The sequence below is a fragment of the Labrus bergylta genome, chromosome 5, assembly GCF_963930695.1.
Source record: "Labrus bergylta chromosome 5, fLabBer1.1, whole genome shotgun sequence".
In the NCBI taxonomy this organism is placed as follows: Eukaryota; Metazoa; Chordata; class Actinopteri; order Labriformes; family Labridae; genus Labrus; species Labrus bergylta.
Genome location: NC_089199.1, coordinates 9,997,753 through 10,017,308, shown reverse-complemented (window position 1 = coordinate 10,017,308; position 19,556 = coordinate 9,997,753). Strand labels below are relative to the sequence as shown.

Genomic DNA, 19,556 nt, shown 5'->3' with positions numbered 1-19,556 from the left:
TTTTAGAGAATGCTTCTCTTCTCTGATACAAATACTTAACGGCTACTTAATACCAAATAATAAATAATACACTTCAGCTGATTGTGAAGCTGCTGTTTTGAATGTGTGAGTTTGCTGAGGGGTAGTGTACAATGGGTAATAAAAAAAAATCTTACCATGTCTTTGTAGTTGGGGTAGAAAGTCTGATCAATGAGTGGAAACTTATCTGAGCCCAGCCTCTTCTGATTAGTGATCAGCTGGGAGAACTAGTGGGAAGGAAGAAGAATAGAAAGTGAGTAAAAGTGCAAAGGAGCGTTAAATGGAATTTAAACAGGGGTTGTTTAATATGTATAATGTGTTTATTTACAGAGATAGAGAACAGGTGCATTATGCACATATAGTAGTAATACAAGTCATAGTGTGTTTAAACTCAACTTGAGCTGGAAACACATTGAACTAAATGAATTAAAAAAACCTCCAGCTTATATTATTTTAAATGTAATGAAAAGCTGCAACCTGTCCACATCCATGTTATACTCAGGATAGTACAAATAAACACGATTTAGTTTGCTGCAGATGTCAATCATTTTGGATGAAATGTCTTACAGCCCACGGTTTGTCGCTGAGGTTGTAGATGGTGTCCAAAGAGTTGACTGAGGGGACTCCTGCGTACTGCAGACCGATGATCAGGTTCCTGAAGTCCTCATTCTGGGCCATGCTGAAGGCGTGCTGGCGAACCAAGACAAAGTCCGGCCTGAAAGACCTGTTGTCAGAGCGGCAGAAAAATTAAAGAAAAATAGTTCAACAACCTTGAAATAGGAGTAAAAACCAGTATTTGCTTAAAGAGTTTATGTTGTTCTACACACAACACTTTTCTTTATGAATAATGAATCTGGATTCAGTCACCTCAGAATGTCAGGAAAAAGGGCAAACCTTAAAAAAGGAATGGCACAAATGAAAGGTTGTATATTTGTCTTTCCACTGAGGAAGCTGATGCAGCAAAAAACGTATTGCTAGCCACACAACACACCTCATTGGACTAATAGAAGAAGTGACATATGAGTGGCATTATGTCTCATCCTACAATAGATCAAAATGTGTGAAGGATTTTCATGAAGCACTCTTTTAAATTGTTAAATCCATGCTGACACACCCGACACACCCGTAAGGATAAAGAAGCATTCAGTGGGTAAAATGTACACAAAGATTGAAATCATAAAACCTCTACAAAAATTACAACCATTAGATTAATTGTCCACATAGGGGAATTTATCTTGGATTCCAGTGCTGCACACATTTAGCTTCCTTTTTAGTAGTATTAAAAAATCAGATTAAAATCAGTAAAATCAAACAACATCAATCAACACCAGGGTAAACTCTATCTATTTTTTTTTGTTAAACCTGCACGTTTGAAACTGTCTCTCGGACCAGACTGCCTCTTCTTCACCTCCTATTTCCACATGGAGTGCTGTTTTAAATTTGACCATCTTCAAAAAATAAATTAAACAACCCCTGCTAAATTTTGCAGAACCTTAGTTATTTCTAATTGGGAGAAGCCAGCCATGCTCTGTTTTATTTTCAGTTTGATTCTAACCTGGGATAATGATGATAAAAACCTTGGTGGGACTCTTAATCTAATGGAGTGGTGAATGTAGCTCAAAGATTGATGACCTCCCATGTTTAATGCATTACTAACAAGACAGTACGCAGATTACTGGGAGCAGCTGGAGTGAACGGGTCAAGCTCATAGTATTGTATAAAAAGCAGTCTAGGGTGGATTTTAGTCTGAGTTGTTCACTACTGCCAGGGCCATTCATAATTTCAATAAGAGTTAGAGAAACACACTACATGCTATATCAGGACACACGGTACAAAAACAAATCTCTGGGGCACAATTCCCAGTAGCTGTACAACTTTTGTTCTGAACAACCTATGTTAGTCAAAGTCACTGCGCTACAGTGAATCTCTCTGATGCTTAAATTACCTCTGGGACCAAAGCTTATAGGGCCTGAGGTGACGCAGAATCATGAATCATATTGGTGGCTTTCTCCTCTGTTTGTGACTCCTTCAGTCTTAAAGAACCAGCAGCTCCTAAAAGTTCAGTGTTTTATCTGCCCATTAACGTCAACAGAATTAGAACATTTCAAATGCACATGGACACAAAAAACAGTGTGTATGATGGTTTGACAGCACTTGATGTGGTAAGCATACATCAGGCTTGATTGGTCATGTGACCTGCAATGCGTAACCTTGGAATTAAGGTATCAAAAACAAAATATTTGTCGTTTCTCATCAAAAACTTTTGGTACGATGCATTTGATGGAGGTAATTAACAGAGAAGAGATGATTGGGACAGTGAGTTATCTTCATTGTCTTTATTTGATGTATTCAACCCATTGAGTGGTTGTAAGACTGTATTGTCCCAGTTTCCTTACTAGAAGAACATAAGCATCAGACCCCTAGTTTATTATGTTCAAGAGATAAAGCCTGCTTGCAGCTACTGCAAATTATTATGCTGGGCAAACAAGGATGTCAGCTGATTTGGACAAAGAAAAACAATTAAGGAGAGTGACAATACGTGGGAGAGAATGGGGCAACATAGTGCAGAAGAGCTTTTTTAATTTCCCAGTAAAAGTCAAAGCAAGCCTTACGATGTGACCACAACCGTGACTGATCAAGTAAACAAAAACAGCTAAATGTCAGATAAAAAAAGGTTCTAAGATTGAGGTTTTAAAAAGTATAATAAGTTGGTAATAAGTTTACGGCAACTTTTTTTGTGTTCTTACTTTAATATGTCTATATAAGGCAAAACACTTCAAACCACAGCTTCAAGCCCACGTGTGAAATTTGTGACACGTGTGTGAAGGGCAAAAAACAATGTTCATTGCAGTTCAGCTCAGGGGAAAGGTTGATGGTGATAGGGCGTGACTCCTGTTATTTTGCCTTTTGTCTCTGAGTGTGTGTTTTGGAGTGCGGGAATGTGAGGAAAAGAAGAGACAGATAGAGAGAGAGAGAGAGAGAGAGAGAGGTGTCGGAGGTGTGAGAATAGAGACAGAGAGAGAAAAACAGAGATGTAGGGAGGAGTGAGAGAATAGAGACACAGAGAGAGAAAACGCTGGCACAGTGTCTGAACACCACCAGCTCTTCATGCTCAGAGAATACTAATCAGACACTCCAGGAAACCAGAAAGGACTGTGTAGGAGAAGACACAGCCATTAATGTGACTATATGGTCTTTATTACTGATAGAAGGCTGCAAAGATCATCATGGCTGTGACTCTTACAGTGTGATGCATTAGAAACCATATCATCTGAACTAGCTTTACTCTGAAAATTGCTTCTTTTTTAAATCTATTTTTGGGCTCTTTGGGCCTCTATTTAAGAGACAGGCGGGAGACTACAGAATGACATTCGGGGGGGAAAGTAGTCGCAATCGAACCCAGCAGCCTGTGTCGATGACTACAGCCTCTGTACATCGGGCACACAAACTAACCACACAAACTAACCACTTTGTGTGATAACAATAGACATTAGAGACAAGATTCAAAGTTTTCATTTGTGGTAGCAGCTTTGTCGGGCTGCATGCTAACACCCAAAACATACCAATGCTATAATTCCAACAAATTTGATTGGTTACCCTAATATTGTTTTATCTTTGAGAGATTGCTAGCATTTGCTAATTCACACTGAACTCAATTTACAACTAAGAAAGGGGACATTTTACAGGTCAAATGATAAAGATAAAGGGACAACTAAAGTCAGCAGGACTCATCCACCATTGTCTATCAAATATTTCAAGGTAACTTGTGTAACAGAAGTAGTTGAACAAAGAGATGGGGATACTTACCCACTTTCCACACAGAGTGACAGGAGAATACATTTTAAAGTCACACAAAGAACTAAACTTGGGTTACATGGTCAAGTCTGGAAATTGATTTAATCAGATCCCTGGTGAATCACAACTCAAAAAGAAGTTTGAAACAACCAATTGAAACCACTCAATTCAAAATACCTGTTTTTTCTTTGACATGTATGAAGCCTGTGTGTTGCTTTGGGCTGATTTAGCTGTTTCTGCACTGTATGAGGAGGATTGATCCAAGTGTCTTCCTCTCATTTACCATTAGGCACACTGACTGCAGGCTCCAGCTCCACTAATCTTTGCTAAACGATATTGTTCCAGTGTAATTTTACCTCATTCCTCAAAGGTCATGGCGTTATATTTCATTGCTTTTTTTCACTCTTATTTCTTACCCCATGGAAAAATCAGTAAAATTGCTGCAGCGTAAAAAGTGAGATTGGATAACAATAGACATTAGACAGGCTTAAGACCCTGCTGTGACATAATAATAATAATAATAAAATTGGCAACTTGAATTCTCAGGGTGTTAGGCAAATTCAGTGCTTTGACTTGAAACCGATGGAGACGGTGCAATTACGGAGATAAATGTAGATCATTAAGCCGGTCTGAGAAGCCTCCAATGAAGTCAAACAGGGGGACAACGGGACAGAGTGACAATTATGATGGTCATTTATCTCACAAACTGTCCATGTTTAATTAAAGCTGATGCCATTATACCAAAAGAAATGTCTATAAGGAATCAAAGATTCCGACTCTTTCTTAGGCAATACTTAATGTTGACTTTGTTTGTGTGTGGGCATGTGCACACCACCCCTCATAAAGTGTAATTACAGGGGAGAGTCGCTGATTGTGAGACTCAGGCTGACTTCTTCATTTCCTGTTCGTTTTGTTGGTTGTTAGCGATGGGAGTTACAGTCACAGCTGTGTGTGTCAGTGTGGTCTGTGGTGTGTGAGTGGGTCCGTGCGATGTCTGGTTTACAGTAAGTTCACATGTTTGTACACACATCTACTGCGCCAAGTCAGTGAGGGAAACATTGTGGTGAAACGCCTCTGCCTTTACAGCACTGATCACGTTTTACAAGTAACCACTTGCATTCCTTGTTTTAAAGAGCAGCCTGAGTGTCTCATTTCACTGACAGTCTTTGTGATGCTTGAATATGGTACAGAAGCATTATGGGTGGGATTGACAAATGAGTAAAGTCTGATTTTTATTAAAATCTTTGGTTAGGATCAAATGTCCAAAGCTGGTACTTTTTTTCGCAGGGTCATCTCTTGGGTGTGCTTTGAGCTAAGAGTCATATGAAAGTTTGAGGATTTGTATATGGTAACTTATATTCCAAGGAATTTAGCCTTAAAGACACATTTTTAATATCAAACCTACATTGTAATACTCTTTGAGGGCTGTACCTAATCCGTACATGTTTCTAACCCCAAGATCTGTTTTGCATTTCCACTGCAGACAGTACTAGCTGGATTTGTTTCAGAATTATAGCTGTGTCAACCGCGTAGCATGACAAAGTTTTCCTAGTAAAACAATGTCTGGACCCATTAATGTATTAAAAAAAAAAAAAAAGTTCTTATAAACCATGCTTGTATCTTTCTGATAATCTGTGGAAAAAGAGCGGGTTCATGATGGTTTGAGCCAGAGTGATGATTCTGTTGACTGAGATGTTTCAAGCTCAAACCTTAAGTTACAGGTTGGTGTGCTCGGTACCTCAAGGGGTAATGAGAAATACAAAAATGTACGGGGAACTGACCTGACCACTTTGGTCCCGCTCCTAATGACCTGCATGTCCACGTTACAGGTGCCATTTGAATGGGAGACCAGGTTGACCTCTGAGAACTCAGCCTGAAAGTGAAAACAAGAAAGTTTAAAAAGATAAACACATTAAACCTTCATGAAAAAATACATTGAGGATTGTGCTGTACAATCATACTGTCAGTTTTGTAAATGTGTCAGTGCCCTAAAGAAATAACTTCTCTACCATATGCAAAAAGAAGAATATAAACTGCTTTAATTGCGCAAGAAAATACAAAACTATTCATTTATTTACAAGTTTGATTTAATAATTGTAGAGTAATCAAAAATACATTGTAAGTGAATAATTCATTTCTAATTAATAAATGGAATATGCGATAAGCAGTGTAAAGAGATGACTAAAACAATGCTGTGACTCATAGCTGCTGACTCCTTTCTCCTCTGGTGCCTATTTTTTATTATTTCTGTGGTGAAGCTTGAGGTTGTAATTTAACTGTTAACTTCTCTCCGGTGCAAAAGTGTTCCGTGTGAAACCCCAGAGAAAATAAAGTCATTGGAAAAGCAGTGAGTACAGTAGTAATGCAAACACAGCCTACTGGTTAGGTGGTTCAACCAATATGAAACCTGTCACACACTCTTACTTTATCATTTCACTATGTACAGTACGACAATGCAACAATTCTGGGTTAATGTGGTAATTAAGTGTGGTTTATCACATTTATATGTGGTAAACATGCAACACAAAGGTAGTGTCAAGTACTATATATGTTAAGAAACTACTACTACTGCTAATGCTAGCATAACTCTGGTGCTTTGAGCTAACTGCTAGCATTGGCAAACAAATGTAATGAATGCAGGTAAGGTTTACCTGCATTCATTACATTTGTTTTGCCTGTAAGCCTTGGCCAATTTGTAATAAATACAAGCCCAGTTGAGAGTCATGGCAATTTCAGTAGTTATAGTTGAAAATATACGAAAGCCTAATCTAATGTTTATGTTAAAGTATATTTTCATGATTTATGAAGACCGCTTGTACATTAAGTTGTCATATCCTACTTGACAGTCAAATTATTATTATTTAGAATCAAATAAAATGTACTTACAATAAGTTATTTTACACAAGGGACAGGTGATTACCAAGGCACTGGAAGAATTAGTTTGAATATGTTTTTAAATTGTACTCATACAGGAATCAAATTGTCCCGTTACGTGGTTAAATTTAAAACAACCGAAGTGACAAAGAAATTCCTAATAATGTTTGGGATTTCATGCCTAAGGTGGGAAAACGTATTTTCTCAGAGGTTCAAATAGTCCTTCACCAGATGCAATGTTCAGAAACACAATTTTTGTGGCATATTTTGTCAGTAACCAGAGAACCCAATGTGCACCGAATTCAGAGAATCACCTATATGCTGGTAATAAGCAGTAGGTTTAAAATAATTATACAATTCACTTAGCAGATACTTTTATCCAAAGTGACGTACATTAGAGAGAAAAAATGCATTTGAGCAAATATTTACCAGGGTTTATCACCTTAGTTTAGCCTGTTAGCTTGCTAGCATTGGCTACATAGAACAAGTGTAGGTGAGAATTATGGTAATTTCACTGTTTCTGCTGGTAATTAAAGGTCAGCCCTACATATGAGCAAATATTGGCCAAGTTTAGAAGCAAAGTTGAAGCATATTTTTGAATGAACTCTATAATCCATGAACCATTTATATTTGAAGCAAATGTAGCCTAATGAGTATTCAAGTCATGGTTGTCAAAATGTTTCCCTTGAAATCAAAATGGTGGCATCAGGGTTTTAATAAAGTTAGCAGGATTCATTCTCTTGGATTGCATTTCTACACAAACTTTAGTCCCAGTTGTCTAGCTAAAACATTTTACTTAATACCTAAAGACTTCTAAAAGTGGTGAGCTTAACTAAAGTGTGATGCAATAACCATGTCAAAAATGTAATGTAATGGTGATCCATCCAATATTCAAAAGGTTCAATAATCTAAAAAGAAAAATAATCTAGGAATTCATAAACTTTCTGTATAAGCAAAAGAGCAGCAGGGCATCTCTTACAGAGTCTTATGTTGTGTAAAATTAGCCTGAGAATCAGCATGAGCTTTTGAATTTCATTATAAGTGTCAGTTCACTTTAATCTCTTTCTAAGCCCTCTTAACCTCTTAAAAATGACTCAAGGGTATTGTAGTTCTTAAAAAATCAATATACCTGCTCCACTTTGATGTCGTAGTCCCCAAGGACTTTCTTCCCCCGAAACACTTTGGCCCTGAAAGAGAGAAAAAACGAATATAAAGATGCCATTTGAACAATCTCATTTGTCTCTGCTGCCCTCTACTGGACATCACACTCACTGTGGAATAAATGAAAGAAAGAAAATGGATGCCTCCTCATGCACTATGTGTAAAAAAAAAAAAAAAGACTCTGTGTTCAACTTTCTAATCTGCTGCAGAGTTATTACCATAATGAGCCTTTTGAATAGCTTCAACACATACAGCAGATCAGTGAGGCCGGACCCGAAGTGTAATTAGTTTCTTTTCAATGCTTGGTGACATCAAATCAGGGTAAAGAAAGAGAAAGAAACAAATCTGCTGCAATATTAAATGCTGCCCCAGTGATGAATGTATCCAATAACTGGGTGGTTTCGATGTTGACTTCTTAATATCTTTGCTGCCACTTGCTCAACAGTGATGTAGAGACAGATTACAAGTCATACACACACACACACACACACACACACACACACACACACACACACACACACACACACACACACACACACACACACACACACACACACACACACACACACACACACACACACACACACACACACACACACACACACACACACGCAGATAGCTCGGGTCATCTCATTTTACATAACATCGTTAATGGAGCGCAGATGCTTTTTACCCTCTGTCTGTCATCTATGCATACACTAAAGATTAGTCAAGCAATAACCAAGAGCATGAATAAACCAAAACACCTTTACAGTATTTTAAGAAGTATGTTTAACCTCCTTATTCACTATTTTCCAGGACTTCTTTCTACTCAACAGGTTTTGAATAATCTATTAGAACCATTTATCCCCACCCAAACACTATGCCAGTTTACATGCCAAAATATGACGCTAAATCAAATCTCATCTGCACTCGTGGCTCCTCTCTGTGCCAATTAGATTAAAAATGTATGTCAGAGTCCCTCCGTATAGCCTCATAGGACCTGTGATAGTGCAGCACAGAGGTATCCTGCTTGTTAGAGTGGTTCATTATGACCAGACCATCTGTGGGAGAAACACTGAGGGGAGAATGCAATAACTTCTAACAATCAATAACCGCGGCAGTAGAGTTAGTGGCCTTAGAATTACAGCCATATTTCTTTTATCAGTGTTGCTAGATAGTGCCGTTCTAATACTGTGTGACTGTGTGTGATTTGTAAAGCGCTGCAGAGGAAATGAAAACACCATTTCGATGCTACGATGACATCCAAACATCCACCAATGACATTTATGTTTATTTCATTTTTTTTTTAAACACCACGCACAGAAGAAATATAATTTCCTGACGTTTTTTAAATTAAGAAGTTGCATGAAGGTTACTCAGAGAATTCACATTTTAAATTTGAGTACAGTAGCTCTAATCCCATTACCACTGAAGGGGTCTAAATAAGCTCCACATGCAGTGTCTTTCGTGCACAATTCAGAGCAATAGACGAAGACATGGGGATGTCAGGCCAACACAGTAATGGACAATTATGTTGTTCAACAGAGGGGCTGCTGATGTAGCCTCCTTATTTAATTCCTCCAAACAGCATAATGTAGCTGCCAGATAGCAAAACACAACATGTGCAAAGATATGAAGCCTTCTAACCGAGCTGCAAGTGAGTTTCTGAGAGGTGTTTTGTAACAAGATTTACATGCTTTTCACAAAGAGGAAAGTAAACCTCGATATTAAACCTTCTGTGATGGAAAAAGGAGCATTTTTAGCATTTTAAGCTTTCAACACTGCTGCTCTGTGTTCTTTTTTAGAGTCAGAAATCGGGGGGAGAGATATTGGGGAATAACATGAAGGAAAGGAGCCACAGGTCAGATTTGAACCCTGGCTGTCCGCTTGGAGGACCAGGGCCTCCGTACATGGGGCGCTTTCACTTACCACTAGGTGCCCAGCGCCCCCTGCTGCTCAGTGTTTGATTATGAAAGACACCAACAACGTTTTTTTTTTTTGTGCGTCTGATTAATTTCAGAATCCAGAGGAGCATCATTTCATCTTAAATACAAGGAGCCATGTACACCACTTGGCTCTAAATCAAAAGATAGAACTATGGCAACACTTTCCACATTCATGGTATCTAAGTCTAAGTCCAGTCAGTGCTAGTTATCATTGCTCAAAATTTCAGTAATCAATCTTGTGTACTTTTTGAATGCATTTGCTCTTAAATCTTGTTAAACATAATGAATTGTGCTCTCCTTGCACATTTAGTACAACATTTTAATTATATATCCAACTTAATTGAATTGTGTTTTGCTCAAACAATTTAATTTGTTATTGTTTGTAGTGTCAAAATTCATAAGCTACTATAAACAACCCAGCCCCCCCATAGCTCCCCAAATAACAAATCTCTGCCCCCGCTGCTTTGTTCTCCCACACATAACAGTATATCAGGTTTCCTAGCTTGTAATGAGCTTTACAGCATCACTGAGCAGCTAACAAAGCTATAGATTTTAGTCCTGTTAGACTAAACAATACACACATTATTGTTGCAAGTAATACATCATCTCTGACAGGTCGCTTCTAAAGTTTGCTCGATTCAATTTCAAGCACCCACTGGTGTCTAACAGTAAGACTCAAAAACGTCAAGGACTGCAATGTTTCCATCACTCAAGATATGTTTGGCACTTTAAAGATGAGCCCTTTAATGTGCACTTTAATGAAATTGAAGCAAACAAAAAAGGAAATCAAACAAACACAGGAGCTAGAGAGAGTTAATAGATACATAGAAATGGCACCCACATACTATGCTGCCTGTGATATATGTGTTAAAATATTCAAAGTATGTTACTTAAAGGTCACAGATTGTGCAAAATATACTTAACCATGTATTTCTATCATTCATGCAGTATGTGTCTGTCTACAAACCCCCTAATTATGAGCAAAGTCCATCCTCTCCCTCTTTTGCCTGCTCCACTTTTCAGAGAAAGTGTGCTCCGACAGGTTGTAAGGTGATTTTCCCTTTGTGACATCACAGAAGGCAGTAGTCCCTCCCCCAGGTGGGTGACACTCCCACAGCCAGGTGTTAATTCCCTCTGAGTCTGCCTTTTTTTACTGTAAACAATTGGGCATGGTTGCCAGAAACCCCGAGTCGTCCAAGCCATTCTAGGAAGAGGCGTGGTCAAAACGCAGCTCACATGGATTTAAAGCTATATACACAGAAAGAGCCTGTTCTGAGCAGGGCTGAAATGAGGGGTTTATAGGCATGCTAAAATACAGGAGCGTAGTGGATTTTTGGCAAGAAACTTCACAGAGATTTTCTGAGGAGCTCTGAGATGTATTTAAGCTGGTTGAAATGGAGGATAATATGTGACCTTTAATGTGTTGGAAAAGAAGGAGTACATGAAAGTACACTGTGCTGCTGCAGAGTGCAACAACATGAAGGACTACTCTCAGTGGTATTACCTTCAAATGAAATGTCTGGTTTTCTAATCACAGATGTAAAGAGACATTTATTTTCAAAGACTTTCTAGATGTAAGTATGAAATCAGTTCAAGTTTAAATGGATCTTAAGCTGAAGCCAATTAATTTTTACCCATCACCAGAGTGTGTGAGGAATACTTAACAAAGAGAAGTTGCAGGCAATGAAATATAAATCCCAAATTACCCATTAATAGCTGTACAAATTGGAATTCATTTAAGTTTCTATAGTAACTGGTGCAGATGTATTGATTTACTCAGCTTTATGTGGGTGATATTAAGATTTAGACTGCCTCTGGCTATTATCCAAAAGCAGCTGAAACAACTGTGAGATGTGGCAGGCTGGTCTGAGAGTGTCTTTTATTCATAATGCTCTCTGCTGAAGCAGATGCAGCTGGAATAATGGAAGGTTTATAGATAAAGGCATAATACATGCAACATTTAAAGTACATAAAATCATACAAAATAGGTGTCATGCTAAAAGATAATAAAGTAGCCATTAATATAATATGTTATTCTAACTGACTGCATCATGTCAAGACATTGTCAGGATTAAGAAGGATAAATTAGACGGACAAGCGACTGATGCAGGATTGTGGAGTTAACAAGGATGCCACTGAAAACAACCTTGTCCAATAATGGCTCTGTGCTTGGCTAAATTCACCAGCTGAGCTCTGTTTCTGTTCAGGGTCATTTGATGCGATCCAGCTTTCATTATTGATCAGTGGAGTCAGAAAGTCTGAGACCTGCACACACTCCAAAAGAATTAAACATTTTGGAATGAATGCAAGGTAGAGTAAAAGAAGAGGAAAGGATGATACAGTGATATGAAAAAAAGAGAAACTACAAAGAATGAATGAGTGGGGTAAGTGTTGCAAATTATGGAGAAACTTAATACAAAACATGTGCAATAGCTGTAGTGTGGGCAAACAATGTGTCAAACAGTCACAATATCAACATGACTAATTTCTCTGATCTCAGAGACTCAGCAAAAAATAAACTCTTCCAAAATACAAATTTATGTTTGGTTGTAAAACAGAGATCAAATGGACAGAATAAGTCTTGAGAAGTGTGCTCCTCAGCTGTGATTTCAAATACTAGGGTCCTTTGGCATATACAGTAATGGACAGGCACAATAGTCAGGGTATAATGACTCTTTCTGATGCACATTAAAGCAAAATACAAACAACATTATGAGCTTCCTGGTCACGCTCCTCCACACTTTGAGGCTATTTTCATCTGGTTTCTCCCTTTTCTCTTTCATATCACAACTTTCATACCCACTCCCTCTTCAGGCATAACATAATCATTTTCCATCCATCTGTTTTTCCTCTCCCCTCTGTGGTTATCTTGATCGATTTGATGCAAAGACACATTAATGGAATGTCTGCATACAAATGAACCGTGCGGATGAGCGACTGCTCTTTAATGGGTTTACTGGGACGGGAGTGATATTGCGAGGCAGATTGTGTTACCTTGTTGTTTTAGAATGGAAAGAAAGATAGGGTGTAAGGTTTAGAAAGTCAAGGAAGTTACCATATTCACAAGGTGGCCTTTTTCTTCTGTTGTCATGCAGGGTAAGAACCTCAAATGTTGTTATATAGTGTTGGAGGTCCTGCTGTGTTCAAAGGTGTAGGTTGTAAAAATGTTGAATCTAACAAACTGTAATCGATTTATCGCCTCAATGCTTTTATGCAACTGTAAATCCTTTGCATAGTGAACATTTAGACTGAAGTATTTAGGCAATGAAAAACAGCACATTAGATTAAGAGGTCTTATTGACCTCACCCACTAGTTTTACTGAAGGAGACTTTTGAAGCCTGTCGATGGCAGTCACCATATTGGTAACGTCTCAACCTAACACCAGGCAAACAGCTGGAGAGGAGGCAGGTCTGGCCCATCAGGCAGGTCAGCCACGCCCCCTTATTATGAATAACTCTTATCCTTCAGAAAATCTAGATGAAGTAATTAGAAGTTATTAGAAAAAATTCACCCCCCATACAGGGTGTACCAAATTTGTCTTCTGAAGCAAAAACACGTTTAGCATATTTATTTCCGCTGTAAAAACAAGCTTTCTTGAATGGGATGTGTACGTGTATTAAGGGGCCTCTTTCGCCAGCCTCAAGTGGACACTCGGGGAACTGCTGGTTTTCACACTTCCGCATTGGCTTCATTTATCAACACCGGAGGTTGCCAGTAGATCAGTAAGTGTTGAATGAATAAAAGCCATTCATTTTTGCAAATTAAAACATTAGCTAGAAGTTGACTAAATGCGAACATTGCTGTTTGATGGTGTTAAATGACGTGATAAAAAAGGTATACATTTGTATCTAATTATAGCTAAGTGGTTGAATGCTAATTCAATTTCATCTGGTCGTAGCTAATGAGTCAACAAATGTTGTGTTTGAAAAATGAAAAATATGGCCCAATGTAATTGTAAGTTTGCTATGTTTATTACAAGCTATAGAATATAGAGGACAACATTATCACAGCATTTGAGCTTCCAACAGCCACCTTTGAAATGAATATAAAGCAGTCTTTTCAAAATGACCAAAAAGTCTGTTTAGTAACCTGGAGAACTGTTCAGTAGATAGATAGATAGATAAATAGGAACTTTATTAATCCTTTGGGAAGGTTCCCTCAGGAAATTCAGATTCCAGCAGCAGGTAACACCAAAGGATAGAACAGCACACAGATACAGAGAATAAAATAAAAACACAAGTTATATACTAATAATATAATGTACACAGTAGTCCTTTGTGTTTATAAATAGATAATTAACAATAAATAATGAAAAATGCAAGCTGTTAGGATTGTGTTGTGGTCAGTTCAGGCCTACCCCCCCGTCCTCCCGCCCCCCCCTCCTCCCTCCAAGTGAAGAGTTATACAGTTTTAGTGTAAGGCTCGTTCTGATGTTGAGCTTAGAAATTCACATTTCACACAGAACTCTTTTATCAATCCCTCCTTTCCTGGCACAGCAGTATCGCTCTCGCATCACAAGATCACACACTCTGGCCTTTTATCAACTTGCTCCAAAAGTGGAGTGAAAATGTGTGTAAAACAAGCCTCCGACTGCTGAGGTGAAAGGGCAGAGAAGTGTTCGAGCGCTCCTGTCAGCTCCACTACACTGGGAGAGAGACCTGCAGTGTAATTATTCGGCGAGTGGGCATGTTTTCCCTACAGGTGCAGACAGACGGTGTAGACACATGGTAATGAGAGTACAGTGGAAGGAATAACACAGGAGCAGGAGAGCTGGAGGCTTTATTTCAGTATGGAAACATTCTGACGGCATGGTACCTTTCTACATTTTATCTGTGAAGGGTTTTTTTTATGTCTACTGTACCATAGTGAACTGGTAAATGGATTTGAGCTTACTGTATATAACGCTTTTCTAGTCAAGTAACTAATCCCATTCATACACATTCACATGCCGCTGCTGAAGCAACTTGGGGTTAAGTGTCTCGCACAAGGACACATCGGACATGTGGCTGCAGGAGCTGGGGATTGAACCCTCGACCTTCTGTTTGAGAGAAGACCAATTCTACCAACTGAGCCACAGCCTCCCAGTGGTGGAAGATATGCATAAATCTTTTTCATAATGCATACGTTGCCATGCTGAATTGTTTAAAAAAAACTTGGCAACAAGCATTTGCATCAAAGTATACGAAAAGTTCAGTTATTTTTTATACAGAACGGCCCATTTAAAAGAAATGTATACTATTAGAACTGAATGATTGATTATAACTCACTAAACTGACTTGAGTTGATATGATAATACCTTAAACACTGCTGGGTAGATTTATCACGTTTGACCTTTTCCATAATATTTCAGAATATTGATCTAAACCAGTTAAGTCAATACAAACTCAATCTATCAGATAAATTATAAGTATAAAGCTCCATAAAATGTAAGTACTCAAGTAAAGAACAATTACCATGAATTTGTGAATAAGTGCAGAAACTGATGGAGCACATTTTTTATTTGCTGGTAGAAAAAACAGAACTGTAGGAAGTTGTTTTACCACAGGAAACAGATTGATTACGTTTACCCTGAAAACCTTTGTTGGGTTATGGCCAGAATGATTACACACTTCATTATTTAGACTAGTTATTACTGCAGGGAGTGAAAAACAACAACAACAACAACAGTGTTCAACACTGATGCTGTACTACACAGTTATGAATGTGTGACGTAAGAGCAAAGCACAGGATCAGAGGCTCTGCAGTCAAGGTAGCAATAGAAGCAGGAGGGCCGAGAAAACATGATTAACAAAATCAGTTCTGACACTAATAAAAAATATAGTGTTAACTTTGAACAAATAAATGTACAGTATGCTGTAAATAAGAAAGAAATGAAAATAGTATATTAGTGCTATATAAAAATAGTGTTACAAGAAAATTAGTTACTGATCAAACAGTCTGCTAATTATCCAATAATCTAATTATCTTTCCTTTAACAAAGTCTGCTTCACCCGACTTTATCGATCCAGTGTACTGCTCAGGTGATGTTTGTGTCATTATCTCACAATGTGTGTTTCTGAGATGTTCTGACAATGCGTCCGGACAAGCAGAACTGGTCTGGTTGGCTGAAAAATCATGTACCCAGACAAAATGCTCAAACAAATAGGAAGACAAACAGACAAACAAAGAGTTTTTCGATCAGTGTTCGGTGTGACTTTTGTCTCTATGAGTGTAGTTGTGTACTGTTGTGCACATTATGCAAAAGCTTTATGTCAGAGGTGTTGGCTCAAGTTTTCTGCCCTGATATGAAAATGGGCATGAATTATTTGGCTGCAGCCAAGCGGCAACCTCAGGTGTTGAAAAATGAAGCCCATACTGAAGTGCAATAAAACTGCTGTTCCTTTGGAGCACCGATAGCCAATGCATAGAGGCTATACTCCTTGTTGCAGCTGCTGTGGGTTCAAATCCCTTTTTCTGCATGCTATCCCCCACTCTCTCATCCTAACATGTCCTGTCTTTCTTCAGCAGTTCTGTCTAATAAAGGCCAAAAGGGTAAACAAATAAAACATGCAGTTGGAGAGCAGTTTCACTTAATATTTTTAATACTTTTTGCAACTCAACAACCTGTTTTTTTAACAACATATTTCTGAATTAAAGAATTGATAAATAATAAGCCATTAAAAATGACAACTCCTATTGGGAAGTGGTAATAAACTATATATTCACTCATAAAAATAAACCCTATAGCAGGTTTATATAGTTTTCATGAAGAGGTGCAGTATTCTTTGTTTATCTAAAGTGTGGTAAATAAAATATAACAGCTGCTAGTAAATATATCTTTCTGCACACTTGAACATTATTATGCAAGGACATTCATTTCCTGGTTGTCCAATTCTCCGCAGTTTTCTTACATCATTTAAGAAATGAGTGTCAGAGACAGAGGTGTGTTTGTGTGGCAGAACAGGAATCACTGTCTGCGCTGTGTTTGTGTGTTTATATTACATTAGTGTGACAAATGACGACCTACGGGTCCCACTGTTTCTCTCATGTAGACAAACATGAAAGCTTCGAAGTGTGTTTAGGTGTGTGTGGGTTTTTGTGTGCGTCAGAGCACCCACTGACTGAACATCTGTTTACAGAGAAAAGGCATTTCGGAGGAACATCTTGAAGCTAACAGCACAGCTGATTGTTTTCCTGAGCTTTCACTGAATCTGGCCTGCAGATATCTAGAGATGTGTTTCTGCGCTGTGTTGGTGCGTGTGTTTCTGTGTGTGTGTGAGTGTTTCTGTGTGTGTGTGTGTGTGTTTCTGTGTGTGACTGTGGTAAGCAGAGATGGGTATTTTTTTTTTTGTTGGTGTGAGTGTTGAGGAAAGTGTAGCTGTTGGGCTTCTTGTCCTTGGGAAGCTGAAGGAGTGACAATAATCTTTTTTATCTTGTCCCTGTGATTTGACAGCTTTTGTTTTACTTCATGCTGCAGCTGTCTCTGCTTTTCTCTTGTGCCTCCTCTTATTCCTTACCACCTTCTTTACCTCACAGTTCCTCCAAAACATCTCCTCTTTCTCTAACATTCACCTTCACATCCTAATACACTTAACAGAAGGATATTTGTGTTTGTATTATCAGATTATGCGTCTCTATGCCGAAACTTATCGTCCATCTGTAGATCTTATGACTTTCCTTTAGTTTTTTATTGTTAGAGCTTAAATTACACAATACTATTGAGAAAGTTATAACACATATATACACATATGTGCTACTACTTTGTTGAAATGATCTTAACATCTGAATAATTATGGTTCCTTAAAGGACAAATATGTAACTGTTTAAAATTGCTACTGCAGTCCACATTAAAAACATGAGAGAGCACTGCCTCCCCCCGCCCCTTCCTTAATAGAGTCAATGTTCATGCAGGTTGCTATGTGGTGGACACAGTAGCTTCAGTGTTTAGCCGTCTCTGGATTGGTCTTGAAAACGTTCTGTGTTCTAACCTCTTTTCATTTTTCAAAAACATCTACAATTATTCTAGATTTACCACGTTTCTGGCCGTAGAGCTCATTAGAAAAATGTTTAATAGCTAATGGCTTTTTAGCTTGGGCAGAATCAGTTATATGTCAACCAGTTTGCTTGCCCGTTTCCATCGCTGCAACACCTGTTGGTTTGCCATTTGCCTGGCAAACCAAGGGGCAAAAGCACCATGTGGGGATGCCGCCTACTTCTCTGGTCCAAAAAAAAAACCAGACCAATCCGTACCGGAATCGAAACTTAGAAGGAGGACATACAGGCTAATGCAATTTGTCAGAAAAGCCAGCACTTCAATATAGCATGTTTCCTTATGTCTGATGATATAGTAAGGTCATTTTATGATTTTACTAAGTAGATATGTTACATATTGGACTTTTAACTTGTGTTTTGTTTTGTTTTGTTTTGTTTTTGAGCAGCAATGAGAAGTAATAGTTCCACATAAAACATGATGTAGCACGAAGGAGTATTAGTGCCACGTTACAGGGAATTTAAATCAAAGTAATAATTTTACAAGATTAATTTAGTAAATTTACGTGAGTAAAGTCATAAATTCACAAGATTAATGTCGTAAAAATGTGGTTATATCAAAAGAGCAGCAGCCGCCTGTTCCAAAACGAGGAATGTTGAGCATCTTGTGAAGTTATACTTTAGCAAAGGTTTCACAAATAAGGAAATACCACTTTGTGTAGTCTGTAACACAGACTGAGTATTAACTCTATGTGGAATGATCTGCTTTAAAAGAACAGTTTGACAAGGTCTCAAAATATCTGATTACTTGTGTTGGGGCTTTACTTATGCAGATATGAAACTACATATTCTTTTGACACATTGGCATCACATTGTCATGAGTAGCCTATCAGGACCCTGAAAAGATACTGCAAGAGGGGACGGCTTTAAGGGTTCTCCTTTCATCATTTTCACGCATGCGGATGGCTGCTCTTCTGTTACAACCTTTCAGAAAAATAATTTTAACCATAGCCTAATTTAAATCTAATTACAAATTTAATAACGACTTTCAACTAGAAATGTTAGTTTTTTTTCTTCTTTAACATGGCCCTGATACTCCGTCATAATATAGAGACAACAAGGGCAACACTCCAGCAAAGAAAAAGTGATAATGGCTCTCCAGGCTTCCCTTAACGTGAACAAAATGTGATAAAGGGCCCTGCAGGTTGCTCTTTGTTGAGAAAATGAGAGTCTGCCCTTTTGTTGTTAATAACTTTCTACACGTTGGTGCCAGACCACATGCAGCTAGAGCCCAGTTTTATTTCACCTGCCAGTGCTACTTTAATACAACCACACTTTTAAAATCAAGAGGGAAGTATTGCCTGTTTTGATTTACTTTATTTTACAGATTTATTTTCCAGTTTCTTTCAAATTTAAAGTGTTATAAATGATTTGTGTACAGAATAGGATGCATTATAAGGAAAGTGTAATACATTACATATAGACAGTGTAATATGTAAGATCTGTGCAATATAAGGCTACTATATTTGTCTGCCTCATTGTGTGTGCATACACTGTGTTAGTGTAAATGTGCATGATTCCTTCCTCTATTCTCTTTTTTGTTACTTTTTTAAAAAAGGTTTAGAAAAAAAAGAAAGAAAAAGTGTGTATTGTCTCATTTTATTATCGGTTGAATTATTCACACAATTAGCTTGAAACTATCAACATTAAAACTCAAAGCATAATGAATACTTTGACATTATGTCTCCTTTGACAGCTTTATTTTTAATTGCAGGACTATTAAAATTCTGGATTATACTTTTATACTTTAA

The 19,556-nt window shown here is 37.9% G+C and overlaps 1 protein-coding gene across 2 annotated transcripts in view; it reads right to left on the bottom strand.

Moving 5' to 3' along the window:
- The window catches only part of syn2b (synapsin IIb), an 87,998-nt gene that overhangs the window by 28,070 nt on the left and 40,372 nt on the right, over positions 1-19,556 (bottom strand). For both annotated transcript variants that reach the window (XM_020629085.3, XM_065954713.1), the window contains 4 exons: positions 7,817-7,874; positions 5,595-5,686; positions 586-742; positions 156-245 (listed from right to left, as the gene is read on the bottom strand). In XM_020629085.3, the coding sequence (XP_020484741.1) occupies positions 156-245; positions 586-742; positions 5,595-5,686; positions 7,817-7,874 (397 nt within the window). The remainder of the gene's footprint in view (positions 1-155; positions 246-585; positions 743-5,594; positions 5,687-7,816; positions 7,875-19,556) is intronic.